The 19,047-nt window shown below is 52.8% G+C and overlaps 1 protein-coding gene across 3 annotated transcripts in view; it reads left to right on the top strand.

Annotated features, from left to right (window-relative positions):
* The first annotated feature begins 987 nt into the window (after nt 1-987).
* The window catches only part of LOC101635554 (Golgi pH regulator), a 20,858-nt gene continuing 2,798 nt past the window's right edge, over nt 988-19,047 (top strand). Inside the window, exons 1-11 of one of the 3 annotated variants that reach the window (XM_012730172.1) lie at nt 988-1,227; nt 2,970-3,029; nt 3,651-3,754; nt 8,768-8,874; nt 9,248-9,349; nt 10,432-10,552; nt 12,124-12,204; nt 15,543-15,652; nt 17,393-17,487; nt 18,081-18,173; nt 18,893-18,988. In XM_012730172.1, coding sequence (XP_012585626.1) covers nt 1,195-1,227; nt 2,970-3,029; nt 3,651-3,754; nt 8,768-8,874; nt 9,248-9,349; nt 10,432-10,552; nt 12,124-12,204; nt 15,543-15,652; nt 17,393-17,487; nt 18,081-18,173; nt 18,893-18,988 — 1,002 coding nt within the window. In that variant the 5' untranslated portion in view covers nt 988-1,194. The remainder of the gene's footprint in view (nt 1,228-2,969; nt 3,030-3,650; nt 3,755-8,767; nt 8,875-9,247; nt 9,350-10,431; nt 10,553-12,123; nt 12,205-15,542; nt 15,653-17,392; nt 17,488-18,080; nt 18,174-18,892; nt 18,989-19,047) is intronic. The other 2 variants (XM_012730171.1, XM_004689585.2) reach the window with 2 other exon arrangements.

Here is a 19,047-nt window from a genome sequence, read left to right as displayed (position 1 = left end):
CATAATAAATTCTCTAGTTACTGGTATTCACATTCATTTTGTCTGTTTAAACTGTTTTGTCAGTCTGCAAGGAGCCCCCACTGAAATAGTAAAGGTATATAACTCTCTCCTTTCTTTTTCTTTCCCTCCCAGCCCCTTGTATAGACTTCACTTTTGATTGTTCCCTTTTCTGGTCTGAAGTCCCATTTCAGGAATCTCGGTGATATTTATTATTTTCTTTATTGTGTCATCCCGGTCCACCAATCCCAGTGTAAGTGTCCAGCCTCAGTCACGACTTCAGGAGTCATGTAGGCGTGATCGCTGATCTGCCCCTGAGTGTCCATGCGCAGTGACCTTGAGCAGCCCAGGGGCTCATCGAGTGCTTGCTCCCCTTCCGGCCGCGCCTTTCCTCTCTGGCCTGCGTGTCTGGGCCTCTCTGGTGGCTGCTGTCAGTTGTCTGTGGTAGCTCAGGATCCCAGGGCGCCGGTAGGGCCCCACAGCTGCGCAGACTGCGGCGTGGGACCTCCGCCAGCTCGGGCGTGGTCGTTTTCTTGACCTTGACTTGCCCGTTCCCCTCACAAGCCTTCACTTTCCTCCAAGCCCTTTTTCCATCATCACTTTTCTTACTCAGCAGGTGAGTTCGCCTCCTACTTTTCACAAAATTGAGGCCAAAGGTGTGCCTCCCTCCTTTCTACACATGGGCAGGTAGAGGGTTACATAGACTGGTGAGCTCCATCCTGCAGCCGTGCTCGCCCGGGAAAGTGCCCTGTGCTCCTGGTGCCAGCAGCTGTTTGAAGTGATTAAGAGCCGAGCTTTGGAGCCAGCCTCGGCCTCAGCCTGGATGCTGATCCCGACACTACCAGCGGGTTAGCGCTGGAAGCTTCACCTTTCTGTGGAAGGAGGACAATCAGCCTCACCCATCGGGCTTTTATGATTTAGTGAGAATGCAGAGCTAAGAACTCTGCACAGATTGCAGCGAATGGCTAGCTGTGCGCTCCCTGCGTCCTGGACGTTTGCTTTACGTCACTTTACAAAGGGCCTCGGAGGGTAAATGAGCTCATCACGCTTGTTAGCCTCCTGCCTCCACGGCTGTCACCTGCGTCCTCAGTCCTGTTGCTGCAGAAGGGCTTGTGAGTGTGGGCACCTGGAGCTTGGGTGCGCCAGAAGAGAGCGCGCCTGACCCTGCAGGCCGGCTGAAGGCAGCGGGCGCAGCCCATGAGGAGGACGAGCCATGGGACTGGAGAGGAGGTGAGGCCACAGGACACTGGAGAGAGCAGGGGAAACCCTGAAGGTTCTCTGGGGCACTGGGAAGCCTCGGCAGCCTCCTGAACCGGCCAGCACCCCTGCCCGGCACCCCAGCCTGGCCCATACCCCTGCCTGGCCTGGCACCCCTGCCCAGTCGGCAGCCTGGCCCGGCACCCCAGCCTGGCCTGGCACCCCGGCCCTGCCTGCTGCCTGTTTGCCCAACAGACCTACATTAGTACCTGTTTTCACTAACCAAAGAAATCCAAAGAGCATTTTTGCTTTTACGACAGAGGACAGAGAAAATGGCATTTGGCGTTCGTTTTGCAGCCGCCGTGTGGCAGCCCCGGCCGACGGCGCCCTGCCCGGCCCTGCCGGCCCTGCCCCGCCCTGCCGGCCCTGGGGAGCTTCGTGCAGTCCTGATTCACTGTACCTTAGCGTTCTTGGTATTGTGTTACTTGTGCTGTGATTTGCTAGGTTATTGCGGGGCTCTGGGGACCATCAAAAATGTTCCCGCATGCATTACCGTTCATCACTTTATGCCTTTTAGACCTGGACAGTCTCGGAACTCCTGCTTTCAGACAGTGGGAAGCTTGTGAGCGGCCGGGGCTGCCAGGAAAACAAGCTAACGACGCGCCCCTCGTCCTGCGGTGTTCTCTGCCTCCTCCCGGTTACCCCGTCCCGGGTCGCGGCTCCCCGGCCCTCTCCCCGGCTGCTAGCCAGTGTCTCTGTCACTCTTGGCCGCCCCCCCCAGCTTGCTCATTGTCACGACTGTTTTCACCCCACCCCATCCATCTACACCCCTCAACCGCTGGCTCCTGCCTCCATCTCCCCGTTGGCCTGCTGTCCCGAGCTCGGCACGCCCCCACCTTACCGGAGCCTCCGGACACTCTGGCTTCTTCAGTGCCCGCTCTGCTTCGCTTGACCCTCCCTTAAGCGCGGGGCCCTTGCAGCGGGCCTGCTGCCTCTCGAGTGCGACTTCTGTCCTGCCTCTTCATCCCAGCCAGTCTCCCAGCGGGCGCTTACTCACACACACTGGCCTGCCGGTCTCAGCGCTGAGGAGTGTCCCCAGCTGGTCTGCGTAATTTATCTTTTGCGCAGATATTGCTGGATGTGTTGACTGTGTGGCCCTCTGGCCCTTAACGTGGTCGGCGAGCTCGTGGGGAAAGGCCTGGGCCAGGGGCGCCGCCACTTCCCCGCTAGGGCCTCTGCGCGGCTCCCAGACCGCCACCGCCGTGCTGGGCAGCGCCAGGAGGCGGCGGCCTGTGGTCGGGGGCGCGGCTGCCAGCAACAGGGGAGAACTTGCCATTTGCGGTGGATAACGAGTGGCAGTCACGGTTACTGTGACTGAGCTTTGCTTGAGTCTGCTGCACCTGTCTGTCAGAGACGCTGCTTCTGCACAGCCCTCTGGAAACAAACCTTTTTTTTTTTTTTAATATTTGCAAACCGGCATCCTCTGTGAGAAGCAAGTTTCTGAACACATTTTTATTTCTCTGTAATCTCATCGGTGGTGTTTTATAAGAAAAGTACACAGCTTAAATTTTAATCAGAATTAAAATATTCTAAGACATGAAAATTTTGAAATTAAAGAGCATTTCAGCACCTACTGGCATTGCTGAGGATACAGCAGACCTGAGCAGGGGTCTCATCTCTAAGCTCTGAAATGAGCTACTGTCTTTAGCCGGTCACTGCAGGGAGGTCTGGACGGCACGGTGTGGAGGTAACGTTCTACCTGCTTTCTCTTCCAGATTCTTTTCTTTGGATTTGGGTGGCTTTTTTTCATGCGCCAGCTGTTTAAGGACTATGAGGTGAGAAGACATCGATTTGGTCATGTTCATGCGACGTGAATTTAGATCGTTTTAAAATAGGGCAAGAAAAATACCTACGTTGAAGAAAGATCATGTTCACATCAAAGAGTTTTCCATGAGCACTGTAGAATTCCTTAATGAGAGAATATGATTAGATGTAATTTAAAAAGAAAAAGGCTAGGCAAGGCAGCCCAGAAGCCCAGACTCCGCAACAGCATGCCATAGTCACGGCTGCATATGCACCACAGCGGTAGCTATTCTTCGGGAGAGAATTCCTAATGTCTCCCGAACACCCCTAGGCCCTTGAGTATCTCACCTCATGCCACTTTAAGCCTTGCGTTCGGAAAGCACCCCCAGCTGGACTGAATAGTCCATAATTGACGCCCATTTGCGATAGACCGCGTCGGGGTCCTTGCCAGGGTGCTCTCCATTAACCTCCGCAGGGGGTTGGCTTTATTTCTGCAGCCCTTTTATCCTAGAGGTTTCTTTCCTCCACTGTTGTGGCCCCGTTTCCCGTGGCTAGAGAATTCCTTCAAAATAAGTTCTCTGACTTTAACCAGGTGTTATGAGCTCAGTGTTTCAGATGAGGAAATGACTTTTAGTCTGTTTGGCTTTTGACAGGTGCGCCAGTATGTCGTGCAGGTGATCTTCTCTGTGACCTTTGCGTTTTCCTGCACCATGTTTGAGCTCATCATTTTCGAAATCTTAGGCGTGCTGAATAGCAGGTGAGTAAGGGTGCTAACGAGGTCTCCCTTCAAGAGACCAGTGTCATTTTCTTTACCTACCTGGATCCCACAGCTGAGAAATTCCACTGTGTGGTTAGTTTAATCTTAACTTCAGTAATCACAGCAGATCGGGGCTCTGGTCACTGGTTGGACAGTGACTGTGAAACTGCTGGAGGACGTATCTGACCGTTGCTCCGAGCTGTAGTTGAGAATGAGGCCTCAAGTGCTGGGTCCCAGACTTCACTCCTACAAGTTTTATTTTTCTCGTCTGACTGAATCCTAATTATGGCCCTGACATTGGTCTGCTGATTAAAAATCATCGATGTGACCCCTGACATTTGGGGTTGATAAGGAGTCTGAACATGAGCTCTTGGTCCTTTGTTTCTTGCCCAGGGATGATCGAGTCTGACTGAACTTAGCGTGTCCCTTAAGGCATTTTTTAAAAGCACACCCCTAGGCCTCTCCAGGTAACACACTGGCTAGCTCCTTACTCAGTCTACATCACTTCTGGTCTGTTAGACTTGAGTTTAAGGTTTCTTAGCCAACGTTTGTATAGAGTACATCTGCTATCCTCTTAGACTTAAGTGCCTTTTTTTTTCACTACATGGAAAAACCTTTTAAGAATAAAGTGACATGAATATGAATAAAGTAAGTTAATATGAACTTATTTCTGTCAGGAGTCAGTGCTGAGCTGTGTTACTCATATAGGCCCCTAACATTTGGGGTTCATGGAGAGACTGTATGCTCCGATTCCTTTTGTACTAATCAGAGTCGATAATTGTGGTTTCTTGATAGATAAATGAAGAAATTATCGTACATAGAAATAGGGGTATGTTCTGCTCTCCATGTTTAAGCTTGCTATTTATCAGGCCACTTTCTGGGAGGAGCCAGACGCAGTTCTGTAGGGAAAGGGAAGTAGCTTGGGCTCTTTTCCGCCTTCCCACTGCAGACTCTGCGGCTACCTGTGGCCTCCCCGTTGCTGCCCACATGTGGCACCGTGTTGTGGAGGGCGCTGGGCACCTGCGCACGGGGCTTGCTCACCTGTGATTGCTACATCCTGGCTAGAAGCCAGAGCGCCTGGGGCCTGTGGTGTATGAGCACAGACACCTGGGCCGAGAAGCCGCCACTTAAGGAGAAGTGAAGAGGAGGGGGAGCTCGGGAGAGGCGAGGCCAGAGAGGGTGCCCGAGGCCCGGGGCGGGGAGCCAGTCACTGCCGGGCTCGCCTGCTGCTCTGCCTGCGAGCCTGACCCCCGAATCAGCACTGAAGGGGCGGTGGAGACACCGAAGGCTCCAGAATCCTCTTTCTACCTGCTCAAATTAGCAGTGACCCTGCCCAGTCCGGGATGGGCTGTGCAGCAAGGTCCAGAGTAAGCAATTGCCCAATTGTCACGGAATTTTATTTTCCCAGCCTGTAAGTTTCACTGCCAACAGTGAAGCAGAGGTCACTGCTGACCTCTTAGGATCCTTTTGTTACGAAGGGCCAAGTTGTAAATAGCGTAGGCTTTTGGGTCACACTCTTCCTCTCTCGCCTGCTCACTCTGCCTTTGCTAGCAGACGCAGCCATAGGTTCTGTGTCCCAATTATATAAAACCAGGTGGCCCACAGGACATAGTTTGCTGACTCTGAAGCAAGCGGTGGTGGAAAAAGTTACCGCTCACATCTAAAACCAACGGTACTGGTCTTGGGAGATGATATCCTCCAACTTCTAACTCCTTTATAACTAATAATCCCACATAGTAAGACATCACTCAGCTACTTTGATGTATGTTCCTTAAGCAGCTCACCTTAAATGGTGTAAGAAGTCCCATGCTAAAATCTAGTTCTTTAGGTGCATTATGGGGAATTCAGTCTGTACAGGCTGAGATCTGTCTTTAATTATACCTGTATTTTCATGCTAACTCTTCACTCTACTGTATAACAGAAATATGAGCCTTGACCATCTGTCTGTGCATTGACTGCATCCAGAATATTTATTTTAAAAGCATTTATCTATTCATACAAGAACTGGGGTATAGGCCAGAGGTACTAGGGGGTGAGAGGTTTCACCAGAGACAGAGTGGGGAGCTGGACAGGAGGATCCACTGGAATACACTGCTGAGGGGAGCAGCAGGTGAGACAGGAGAGGTCTGCTGCGCCCTGTGGGTCACTCCCTGGCCAAGGATGACCTTGGCTAACAACAGCTTGATCACACTGAGCCTTTAACCCTTATGTCACCAGGGAACTCTACATTGAGAAGAGTTTTCAAAGGAGAGCCTTGTCCTTGACGAATGGTATTCTCTTGACTCACCTCTGAGCAGAAGTACTATGGCCTTTTATTCAAATATGTAATCTTGTTAGGGCCCTTAGTTTTCTCAAGAGAATGTTACTTTACTGTCAGCGTAAAAGAGTTAAATCACGGCTCACTTTTAATTGGCAACACGGATTGCACTTGTCACTTCCGACACACCGCCTCCCAGTGTCCTTCGCAGCTGAGCTGAGATCACAATTGTCTGGAGGACGCGACTGTATTTGTTTCTCTAGTTGCTCCTAGCTGGGCTAATCGAAAGAGCAAATGCTGTCGTCTCTGGGCGTGGAGGGACTGGCTCCCTGAGGGCAGCTGTCCTGAAGAGCTTCTTGCCTGTGTCCTACCTCCTGTGCCACGTGAGAAACAGCCCCTCGAAACTCACTGGTGTTCTCCAGAGAGGGTGTGGTTGAGCACATGTCCATTGCCCCCACATTTTCTTCTTCATAAAAAAAATTTCTTTGCAGAAATTTCAAAGATTTATGACCTGGGTAAGAACTCAGCAGTAACAAATCAGTAGTAATTATACTTCCTTGAAGCACTTGGTTCATTTTTCTTCTGGACACTGATTCATCTCGCTGATCAGATCTGTTCATTTCACTCTCCTGCTGTATCTAGCAGGTTTCTTTTAGCAGAAAACCAAATCTAACTAGCTTGATGAAGAAAAGATAGATTATAGAGTGCTAGGACATTCATAGAATTTCTCAGAAAGCAGGACATCAATTTAAATGCTAGCATGAAATTTTCAACTTCTTATCAACCATTAGAAAACTAAAACTGTTTAAAAAACTTTATGACCCACCCATAGCAAGTTTCTAGGTCTCTATTTATTGTGTACGTGGTGTATATTTTCCTAACAGCTTTTGGGCCTGGACTGACATGTTCGCTGTTGCTCAGCATCGCTTTTCCTCTCGTTCATATCTCCTTAATATTTATCTCATTCTCCTGTATTTTTTAATCTTCACGAGCTACTTAACCTCTTTCAAAAGAAGGCCGAAGTCCAAAAAATCAGTAATACAAGGACACCATCAGGAAAGTGAACAGCCAGGAATGGGAGGTGGTTTTTGTAAACCAAAGGTCCAATAAGGGGCTTCTACCAGAATATATGAAGAACTGTTAACAACTACATAGTGAAAAAGCAAATAACACAATGGGAAAATGGCCAGTGAGCACAGGAGAAAAGGCTCAACCGCATACGCCCTCAGGGAGTGGAAATCAAAAGTACTGAGGCCTCACTGGCGGTGAAAGCGCAGGCTGTGGGGCTGTCTGCAGCTGGAGCTCGGGCTTCGGCCGGCCAGGGGCTGACCCCCGGGGCGCAGCAGACTCACCGCAGACTCACCGTCTCCCGCTGCCCCCTCAGCACCAGTGTGTTTCAGTATCTCCGCCTGCCCTGCTCCCCGCTCTGTCTCTGGGGCGTCCTCTCTCCCCCTCCCCACCCCCGCTCCTCTGGCCTGCACCCAGTTCTTATCTGCACAAATAAATTTTAAAAAAGAAAAAAAGTACTGTGGGACCCCGTGTGTCTCCCACAGGACGGCCGGGCTCCACGCCCACAAGTGTTGGTGAGTGGGGGGCTGGGGCGCACGCGCACTGCTGGGGGTGTAAGACAGGGTCGGGGAGCAGTGGGGGTGTAAAACAGTAGATCTCAGTCTCCAGACTGTCGTAGTCTTGGGAGGAAAACCTAGCGTGGTACCCCTGGAGCTGGGATTTTTATTTTTTCAAGGTATTTCCATGTTGACAGGTAAATGACTAGCATATTAGTAAAATGTGAGGAAAAACAACTTTCGATAAAAACCTGAAAAAAAGCCAAATGTAGTGTCACAAAGTTTTTTAAACAGTTTTAGTTTTCTAATGGTTGACATGAAGTTGAATGGTAAAATGGTGACTGCCTGGGAAAAATGAGAGCGTGTCCGCACAAACCTTAGACGTGTGTGCGCGCGTGTGCGCGCGTGTGTGTGCGTGTGTGCGCGCGCGTGTGTGTGCGCGCGCGCGCGTGTGTGTGTGTGTGCGCGCGCGCCACTGCTACTGCACTGCCGAAAGTGGCCCCCGACGCCCCTCGTGAGTGGGCAGACACGCCGCGTGCCCGTCGGTGAGGTGCTGAAAGCAGCCGCGTGTTGGCAGCGGCATGACCTTGACGCACCCCGAGGGCACGCTGCGCGGGACCAGTCGCAAGAGCCCCATCTGCGGGAAATGGCTGCAGCGGGCCAGCCGCGGGGGGGTGTTGCTGGCTTCCCGAGCGGATGCAGGGCCGAGGCCTTCTGAGACAGCCGGGCATGGTTGCACGCCTGCAGACAGTGCAGCCATGGGTGGATCATGTCTCCACAGAATTACTTAAAATCCTGTGTCTTGGTGCTTTCTACGTGGTGCACAAGTAGCGAGGTCCAGCAGAGTTTCATTACTAAGTCTACAAAAGAAGCGTTTCTGAGTCTTGACTGTTGACGCGTTCTCACTGGAACGGGGCTCCGGTGGTCGTCACCCTACCCACAGTGGTACTGTTGAGGACACGCGAGATGCGCTGCTTGTCACTTTAGTGAGTGTCGGCGCGCTCCTTCCAGTCAGTGGGATCCTCACGAGCTCAAGGCGAACACAGACGCCTTCAGAGCTTTGGGGTTTTGATCCCCCTCGCGGCCTGGTGCATACTCAGCACTGAGCTCACAGAACCAGAGCCCCTCGGAGGGCTGGGGTGGGGGGTGCTGCCTCCTCACCCGGTGACGCCCCGGTGCTGTGCATTTCAGCTCCCGCTACTTCCACTGGAAAATGAACCTGTGCGTGATTCTGCTCGTCCTCGTTTTCATGGTGCCTTTTTACATTGGCTACTTCATTGTGAGCAACATCCAACTCTGTGAGTAGTTAACTCTGGGCGCACCGGGCGAGGGACACGCGGGCAGAATTCGGGGCGGTGGGGAGCGGCTGCCTCGGGCGCCTCCTGCAGGCCGTCCTGACAGCGCAAAGTGGCCGCGGAATGATGACCAGGCTCTTGTCCGGCTGCCTGTATTTCTGCCCCTGCTGGAATGGCCCCTTAACCCACCCACGTCTTGAGAGTTTAATCCCAGTATGGCCTGGCGGGGGGCTTCCTCTGAAAGCGGGGGGCTTCCTCTGAAAGCGGCTGCCGCGTCGCCGCGTCCCAGAGTCGCAGCCCGCCGGGCGGCCCGGCCCGGCCCCCTGCGCTGGGCAGTGCCCGCCCTGGCCGGGCGCTAACCCCGCCCCTCTCGCAGTGCGCAGGCAGCGGCTGCTCTTCTCCTGTCTCCTGTGGCTGACCTTTATGTATTTCTTCTGGAAGCTAGGAGATCCGTTTCCCATTCTCAGCCCTAAACACGGTGAGTATGTATACAGTAAAGAGGAAAGGATTGCTTGTAATTTTTTAGCTTTGAGAAAAAATCGCTCTTTTAAACTTCTGAGTGTAGAAATGTGATTTCTCTAAAAAAGTCTGGTTTTGAAACAGATTTCTCGTCATAGAAGATGTGGAGAGCCAGTGTTGGAACAGAGTGGTGTCATTTAAAGCAAGGGCCTCGATGTTAGGCTAGTGGACAGGCTTGGAGAGCGAGGTAGCGGAGCGGGGCGTGGCTCACGTCTGCTCCAGTTACGTGCCCATTTGGAGACGAGGTACCCACCGCTTTCTCAGGCCCCAAAGGGGTCCCTGGCCCAAAAGGTAACTACCCTCTGGTCAAGTGATGGTAGATTGTCTTCACCAAGGGCATGTATTTTGGGAAAGAGGAATCAGTGTTCTCGTTAAGTCCAAAAATAGGTCATGGACAGAGCCCTGAACGCCGTGCTAAAGACAGTGACTGAAAGTCCGTCCGCTGATGAGTTCTTCTGTTTCAGAAATAAATAAATGAGTCTGTAATGGACGATTATAGGGCAGATTGTTCTTTATAACAGACTGTTATTTGTACTCTTCCGGCAAGTTAACTTTCCTTATTACTTTTGCCAACGCTTTGCTAGCAGGACGTTGCCTCGTTAGTTCACTCGGTCTTGGGGAAACTGTTATTTGTAGTTACTGTTGTTACTTTGCTCTCACTGTCACCCAGTCACACAGACGGCTCGGAAGCGTGGGGCAGGGAGCAAGGGTAAACCCCCGCGTGCTGTAGCGGCGTAGGTCTGCGGGGTCCTGCATTAGCATGTCCAGCGGCTGGGGTGTCTGCCGTGGTGGGTCGCACGTGGCCAGCGCGAGCGTCATCGCGACGGCTCATGCTCGCAGTGGCCTCTCCTTCGCCCTGAGAGCCGCACCGGCGTCTCTCGTGCCAAGCTGCCCGCCTGTGTCGACGCGGCCTCCCCTTCACGCCTGTCGCTCTCCCAGGCGGCTCTTCTGCCCCTTGACCTGTGCGAGCATCTGCTCCCCGTCCCCTCTTTTATACAATAACTGCCCTTAGCCCGGTGCTCACGTGCGTGGTGTTTCCAGGGATCCTGTCCATAGAGCAGCTCATCAGCCGCGTCGGGGTGATCGGGGTGACCCTCATGGCGCTCCTGTCCGGCTTCGGTGCTGTCAACTGCCCATACACGTACATGTCCTACTTCCTCAGGTACAGAGAACTGTGGCTCTCCCTGCTCCCCACTACAGAACAGGGTGCAGACCAGAGGTGTGGGGAGAGAGGACTCACCGGGGCAGAGTGGGGACAGGACAGGCAGGTTGCCGAAGGACACTGCTGAGGGGAGCAGCGGGGAGACACCCTGTTACCTCTTAAAATGCATATGTCATGTCACGCCACCCTCCTGGATACTTAAATCTGAACCACTTCTCAGCCCCTGGCGAAGACCCGGCGTAGCCTGTTGTTGGCAGCGCTGGAGTTCAGTGTGCAGTCCACGGTGCGGCCTTTTGATTCCCTTTCCCTGGTGGGCGTGGACCGGGGTCTTTGTGAGTCAGCCTTCTCTCCGGGACTGCGCACCCCCTTTATTTCATTTATTTTTAAAGTGGCAGATGGATCTGGTCCTCTCCGCCCACCTCTTTGCCCCCACTTTTTTTTTTTCAATTAGTGTGCAATACAGAAAAGACAAAGAATATAGTTTCTTGTTTTATTTTTAATTTTTTTATTACAAAAGTTTATTTTTACATCATTTTGTACATTTTTTTTTCTTCCATCTCAATTGTAATCCCCGCGGGTTTCCCATCACCAAGTTACCCGTGTGTACCATAATCCCGTGCATTTCCCTCCCCCCAACCCCTATTTTTGACGCCACTCCCCACTCCACCCCACAGAATGTCTCTGGTCTATGGTTGTTCATTATTTTTGTTATTTTCCACCTGGTCCATTATACTCCTGCTATGAGTGAAACCATCCGGTATTTTTCTTTCTCTTTCTGGCTTATCTCACTCAGCATGATCTTTTCCAGCTCCATCCAAGTTGCTGCAAAAGACATGTGTTTCTCCTTTTTGGTTGCTGAGTAATATTCCATTGTATATATGTACCACATCTTTCTAATCCAGTCATCTACTTTTGTCGCCCCCACTTTTTTTTTTTTTAAAGATTTATTTATTTGTACATACAGAACTGGGGTACAGGCCAGAGGCTCAGGGGCGGTGAGAGGCTTCACCAGAGACAGAGTGGGGAGCAGAACAGGCAGATCAACAAAGTACACTGCTGAGGGGAGCAGCGGGCGGGTCAGGAGAGGTCTGCCGCGCCCTGTGGTCACCTCCAGGGCAGGCGGGGATCGAACTCATGAGGAAGTAGCTTTGGCTTCTTAGTGCAGTGCTTTAACCCGCTGCGCCACCAGGGAGGGCCTGTCGCCCCCACTTTTTAAGGCACATTTCTAATGGGTAGCGGTGGGAACTGGCCCCACCTTCAGTAAAGCAGATGCTCCCACCGGCAGAGCAGAGGGAGACAGAGCCAGATTGAAGGTATACTTACACGTGCCCCTAAGTGTCACTGCTTCGAAGCCGGAAAGCTGGGTAGCCCTCTACTGCCGTGAGACCCCAGAAATACAAGCTGTAAAAGAAATCGTGGCAAGCGCATTTTTCTTATGCTAGCCATTATCCTCTAGAACTTGGCCCTTCAGTGATAGTGTAGCTGTGAGGTTTATGTGTTTCTCCAACTGTTCTCTGTTGTGCCCAAGGGTGTGACCCCACAACACGGCTAACAGTCTGCACGTGTTACAGGAATGTGACCGACACCGACATTTTAGCCCTGGAGCGGCGACTGCTCCAGACCATCGACATGATCATAAGCAAAAAGAAAAGGTAAGCGGTCTGCGCATTAGACGCTCGTCCTCTCCAAGGACATCCGGCGCCGATGTTGCTCTGGGGGTCTCATCTTACTCAGCTTTGTTATAAGTTAAGGTGCCGTCGACGACTTAGTGTCTAGCGGGAAAGCAAATCTCCAGTTCAGCAGTATGAGCACCATCACTTAACTCTGCAGGAGACTTGTGTGGGAACAGCTGTTTGACTCCCCAGCTTTCTCTCACTGCACTTCTTGATGCACATGAGGAGATGGATATAGTCACGGCTCACGTCAGGTGTTGGTGACTTTGAAGCCATCTCACTACCAGTCCTGCTGGTCCTCGTCTCCTCAGGCTCCGGGGCAGCTCGTGGCCCTGCAGAAGCCCCGAGTGACTCAGAAGACTCGGCCTGACCAGATGCGCGTCCTTTGTGTGAGCCGGCAGAGCTGGCAGGACAGATGGACACCTCCTTGCATCTAGGGTTTGTGCAGCGCCTCTGCTGGCCACCAGATGTAGAACAGCTGTCCTCACAGACACAGCTGGTGGAGCAGCGTGGCTGGATGACCCTCTTAGGGTTCGCGGCAGAGGACCGCCGTGACGTCGCGTGCCGAGAGAATAGCATCTGTGGAGCACGAGACGTCAACGGTCGGAAGCGGGCAAGAAAGAGGCGCCCTGTCTCCCCACATGGGCCCTGCGAGAGGACGAGCCTGTAGTCTCCGAGTGCGTATGCTCGTCGGTTGGCCAGAAACCTAGGTCCGGTCGTAGCGTGTGCGATGTGATCAAAGCCTTTGATCACAGTTTTCAGGTTGAGAGTGAAGAGACCTATTGTTGTATTTGGTTTGTTGACTTAGAGATGAAAACTTCTGCCGTGGCAACCTGTGATGTAGCTGAAACACAGTGTCTGCTCACCAATATCATTCAGTACAATTTTGAAATTGTGGTTTTGTGAACAATCAAAAATCAGCTTTGTGGCCAAGCGCTGGCACAGCGGCAGGGCAGCCACTCGACGGCACCTGCCGAGCCCCCTTGGGCTCTCCCCGCCTGACACATCCTCGTGTTTAAAACAAGGGGCTGGTGGCGGCCTGCAAGGGCCCTTTCACCCCACAGACTCAGGTTAGGATTTGCACACAACTTACACCAACTTTTAAATCCAGCGTACCACGAAGTGGAAGTCACCTGCAAGGCATTGCTGCGGGGAGACGCTTAGCCCCGCCCTGCGTTGGGGTCTCCCAGGCTCTTCTGAAAGAGGGCTGGAGGGGGCGGGGGCCCCTCCATCCCTGTGACTAGCCGCAGCCGGGCACCTCAGCTCAGATCAGCAAGGGCGTCGGCCCGGGCGCAGTGTGCCGCCGGGGCTGGGTCGAGTTGGACGTTTAGTGAATGACAGTGAAAGTGTTAGTGACTCGAGGTATCAGGTGTTGAACTCAGGATGACAAAGCGTCCGGAATTTTTTTTTTTTTAAGATTTATTTATTCGCACAGAACTGGGGTACAGGCCAGAGATGCGGAGGGTGAGAGGCTTCACCAGAGACAGAGTGGGGAGCAGAACAGGCAGATTGATGAAGTACACTGCTGAGGGGAGCAGCGGGTGGGTCAGGAGAGGTCTGCCGCACCACGTGGATCTCCTCCGGCGCTGGCAGGAATCGAACTCATGCAGAAGTGGCTTAAGCTTCTTTGTGCTGTGCTTTAACCCGCCGCACCACCAGGGAGGGCCGCGTTCAGAAATTTAAGGGTGATCCCTAGACACGAAGGAACCGCAGAGCGAGCAACTCCTAACATCTGACTCAACTTGTCAACATCCATGGTTGACCACCAACCTGCCCAGGCCCAGAGTCCAGCTGAAAGGCTGAGTGGAGAAAGAAGTGACCACACCCCATAATGGTAACAGAGCTCACAGTGAGTCCAGGCGAGTTAACTGCCTTCTGTAACAGCAACAAGAACTTCACAAAACCAAAGCAGATTCCAAAGTCACTGCTGCGGCATACCCACCGTGCGGCGCTTTCAACCAGAACGTGCTGGATGTACAAGAAAACGGTGTCATCAAATTCTTGTGCAAGATAAAAGCAATCAGTAGGGATTTACTGCCAAGTGGCCCCAGATAACAGTTAGCCAACAGTCCAAAAAGCAGCGTCATAAATAACAAGTGCCAAGAAATGGAGGAAGCATGCTTTAATGAATACCCCCAAAATTGGAAGCTATATTTTAAAAAAAAAAAAAAAAGCAAATTTGAAACTACAGCTACTAAAATGAAAAGTTTACTAAATGGGCTTAGTAGAACTGAAATGGCAGAAAAAATCTGTGAACTTGAAGCAGAGCAATAGAATTACTCAATTTGAAGAAGAGAGAGAAAAGATTGAAGAAAAAATGAGAAAAATTCAGGAGGAGACAGCATTAAACAGTAACGTACTTGTAGTTCTGGAAGAAAGGGGCACAGATGTATCGAAGAAATAATGGACTGACGCTCTCAATTTTTGCAGGAAACACTAATTTACAGGTAGAAGCAGCTTTGGGAATCCCAAGGAAGAGAAATGCAAAACTACACTCAGGTTCATGTAATGAAGCTTCTACAAGACAGAGTTGTAAGAGCAGCAAGCGTCTCTCCCAGAAGGACACTTCGCTGTAAGTCTGGCAGACGTGCCCAGCACTGACGTGCCAACATGGCCAAAGGCTGTGAAACCCAAGGGAGATCTAAGTGCAGAGACGGCGTGTTCACAGGGTGCAAGACAGGACCTCGCCAAGATGTGAATTTCCTCCACGTGGTGTAATTCATTTCTGAATCCCAGCACACTTATGGCAAACGCATGCAAAATTACTCTCAGATTTACGTGGAAGGGGTGGGAGACGGGGAGGGCGGGTCTGCGGGGCAGTCGCATGGGGCTGCAGGGAGGAGGCTGTTGTAGACACGGCCAGCTTCGTGTGATTCTGCAGGGTTTTTGTTTTTCGGTTTTTGGTTTTTGTTTTTGTCGCTTTTGGAAAAGAAGCAGGGCGAGGACGTTTATTGAGTTCCTGGGCCTTTCGGGTGCTAGCTAATATCATGAACTAATAGATGTAGAGCAGCGTGTAGCTGACGGTCAGGCCTGTCGTTTCCTCAATCTCCACAACCACTCAGAGGTGAGGAAATGAGAGCTGGAAGTAGCAGGGCCGACCCCCAGCTGTGTTGCGTCCTCCAGAGCCTGTGCCCTTTGGCCTAGGCCGCATGGCCTCTGGGGCGGCTCGTGTCCCCCCCGTTGTGAGTAGCCGGGGAGTGGAGCGTTGAAATGTGCGTCGTTCCCTGAACAGCTCAGCACATGGAAAAGCAGCTAGGAGACCGGACCAGGAGCGTCCACGCTTCCTTGCTGAGATTTTACGTTTTCTTCCATTTCAGGATGGCGATGACGCGGAGAACAATGTTCCAGAAGGGGGAGGTGCACAGCAAACCGTCCGGATTCTGGGGAATGATTAGGAGTGTCGCCGCCTCGGCGCCAGGGAGTGAAAGTATCCTTCACGCCTCTGCTTGCCCTGTATGGCGACTCCGGGCCAGGTAGAGAGAAGTGTGCTGATGGTCTCTGCCGAGGTGCCTGATCACGCCAGAGTCTGGCTGGCCAGAGCCAGGCTGAGGTGATTCAGTGTGGACAGCCTCTTTCTGACACAGCAGATGAAGTCTTTGAGCTGAAAGGGTCTTAATCAATCTTTGCATTTTGCAGATAAGAAAATAGATGCAGAGAGGTTACATCACAAAGTAGTTGTGACAAAAAAGGGACCAGAACTGTGGTCTCCTTAGTTCTTCCCACTACACTGTTACCTTCCCCAACCCCGAAATAGCTCAGAACATAATGGCTTCTTAAAATGGATGGTTTGTGTAAAATCAGAGCCCATTTCAAAAGAAGTCAGCGTTTCTGAACAAATTCAAGTAGCTGTGCATCTTAAAATTTTGAATCATCTTGGTTGAAAGAGTCAAGGAGGCCAGGCTTTGGCCCAGCTGTCCAGCATTGATTGCCAGGCCTCCGTGTGGCTCCCAGGCTATGAAGGCACAACCCTGGGGCCAGGGGGCAGCTCCTGTTCCTCCCCCACAGGGGTTCAAGCTCCCTTTTGTTTCACTTAGGTGAAAAGAATGTCATCTGTCCTTGCTCTGCCATGGCCGCGCCTTCTGGTGTCAGCTGCAGATAAGGACTGGGCAAAGGAAGGGGGGCAGGTGTTCACCTGGGCAAAGGAAGGGGGGCAGGTGTTCACCTGGGCAAAGGAAGGGGGGGCAGGTGTTGAGTTAGATTCGTTTCCTCAAGCAGCATTGCCTGTTCCCAGACCATGCTGAGGGATAAAACGGTGAGCAAAGGCAGCCCCCGTGACGACATCCGCTGTCGGGTGTGTGGGGGGGTCTAATTAACTGAACCCCACTGCGCAGGCCTGGGTCTTGCCAGCAGCAGCCGCTGCGAGGAAGGCGCTAAAGGGCACTCGCTGCTGACTTGAGAAAAATCAGGAGTGGGGACTCGGCTTAAAGTCAGCACTTTCTGAAGGAACTCTACTAGCTTTGGTACTTAGAAATCCACAAAAGCGAAAGCTTTTGACACCTGGCCAGTGTGTGACACCTGGTCAGGTGAAGTCGGCAGGTGTCGGGATTACTGCACCTCTCCGAGCCCCACGCGAGAGGCTAACAAGACCGAGTCGGGGAAGGAGCGGAGCGGAGCGGGGGGCAGGCCCGGGTGAGCGCCACGGCTGTGCGCCGTGTGCTGTGGAGAAGTTCTTTCACGCGCCGAGCTTCGCTTTCCTCATCTGCAAAATGGATAATAAAGCACCTTTCTCGGGGGTTATTTGAAGACTAACGAGAGATGATGTCTGTAGAGAACAAATAATGGCTGTAAATCTCAGCTGTGTCGGAACTAGGTCAAGGTTAGTTCCCTCTCCGCGTTGTGTTCCAGAAACAGAAGAAATCTATGGTGTGTTGTAGGTAATTTTCTGTGTTACCATCTGCAGATTTCAATGATTCTATTGGCAGTCTAACTAGATGTTTAAACCTTAATGAGCAAAACCACCTGAGCTGGTGAGAAAGTGAGAGGCAGGCGTGGGGGCGCTCTTGGCGGCCGAGGCTGGGCGAGGCGCGTGGGCCGGAACTGCCGGCTGTGGAAAGGAGCTGCAGCGTGCATGAGGCAGCTGTGGGCTCCGCCGGGGGACCAAAAGCCGCCGCTTATCACTGCTGCTGCTTGAAATTTCTATGTGATTTAAACCTTGATGTCCATTTTGTGCCAGATCTTACTCTTATTCAACAGGAAGTGGATGCTTTGGAAGAACTAAGCAGGCAGCTTTTTCTGGAAACAGTTGACCTACACGCTACCAAGGTACAGCACCAGGAAGCTGACGTGTGGCTTTCACACGGGCGATGACAGGCGGAGGGCGAGGGCGAGGGCTTGCGGGGTGCAGCGTGGCTCAGCACCCGAGGGCTGAGCGGAAGGGCGGGCTTTCGGACGGCAGCACCTCTGCTTGCTGCACATCACTGCGGTTAACAGTGAGAGCAGGGTGGGCCCTGCCGTGGTCTAGCCCCGTCCTCAAGCCGAGACACGAAGAGACCCACGTCCAGGAAGTGGCTTTGCAGTACAGCCCCTCTCTGCAACAGGCTGTGCAAACCTGAGGCCCCCGCACCTGGGAGCCACGCCGGTGGCGCGGGAGACTGAAGGGAGACAATAGAGCATCGCACCTCGGGTTGTCAGGGAGGTTAAGGTAGATCACGCAGCCAGGTGTGGGGCGGGCGCGGCTTCCGGCGAGCCCGCAGTGACGTCGCCCGGCGCCACTGGCCCGTGTCGTTACCACCAGCTGCGGTGTGGCGGTTTGTTTTCTTTTTAACCGGCGGAACAGTGTTTCGCAAAGACAAATATCCCGTTGGCTGTGTTGACCCTTGCTGAGACTGACAAGCTTTGTGTTTGTTTTCCCTCAGGAGAGAATAGAATACTCCAAAACTTTCAAGGGGAAGTATTTTAATTTCCTGGGTTACTTTTTCTCGATTTACTGCGTTTGGAAAATTTTCATGGTACGTATATTAATTTTAACGGTCAGAGTTTAGCGGGTTTCCCCAGTAGTGGCAGCGAGGGGGAAAGGGCGTGGTATGGCATGGAACTCGTTGCAAGTGGGAAGGCGCCAAGAGACATGCTCCTTCCCGCCGTGCTCCCTTCTGTCCCCACAGACACCACCTGTCCTTCGCAGTGGCCCGGGTCCCCGGGAACAGGGCCTTCCTCCCAATTCCCAAACCTGCGTCCTGGGTCAGCCCGGGCTGTGCCGGCGCTCATCCTGTGTGGCCGTCCCCGGCCGTCTCGCGCACCTGTTTGCCCTGGGCTCTTGGCCGCCGGTGACAGGGCCCAGCGGGACGGGGGGACCGGCCAGGCCGGGCGAAGCGGGGGGCGCCCGTGGATCCGCTCCACTCCCGCAGCAGCGCGCGCCTCGTGACCCAGACGACTACTCGCAAAGCCGGGGCAGCCCAGGTCACGGGCTGCCGCCCCTTTCTTACTCTGAGCCTGTCACCTTCACTGCTTCCCGGCCAGGGCCAGAACACGCCGAACAGCCCCGCCCCGGCGCTGCACAGGGAACCGGTAGATTCTGCCCTCCGCCTGTGTGTGACGACCCAAGTCGGGGTCGCGTGTGGTGCAGATTAAGAACAGCTGCACTTTAAGGGCATCACCTGTAGCCTCTGTTGTGGTGATTAACTGGTCACTTGTGAGTCAGTGATTACAGCGGAAGGGTCTGTCTCTGCAGGCGACCATCAATATCGTGTTTGACCGAGTTGGGAAGACTGACCCTGTCACACGAGGCATTGAGATCACTGTGAATTACCTGGGGATCCAGTTTGATGTAAGAGCTAAGATCCTGGTTTTGTGTCTTTCTTTCTGACTGGCTCTCAGTCCAGACTG

This window comes from Condylura cristata, unplaced genomic scaffold (assembly GCF_000260355.1).
Source record: "Condylura cristata isolate star-nosed mole 26May11 unplaced genomic scaffold, ConCri1.0 scaffold00026, whole genome shotgun sequence".
NCBI lineage: Eukaryota > Metazoa > Chordata > Mammalia > Eulipotyphla > Talpidae > Condylura > Condylura cristata.
Note: the sequence above shows the minus strand (reverse complement) of the source record. Positions and strands in the feature narration are given on the sequence as shown.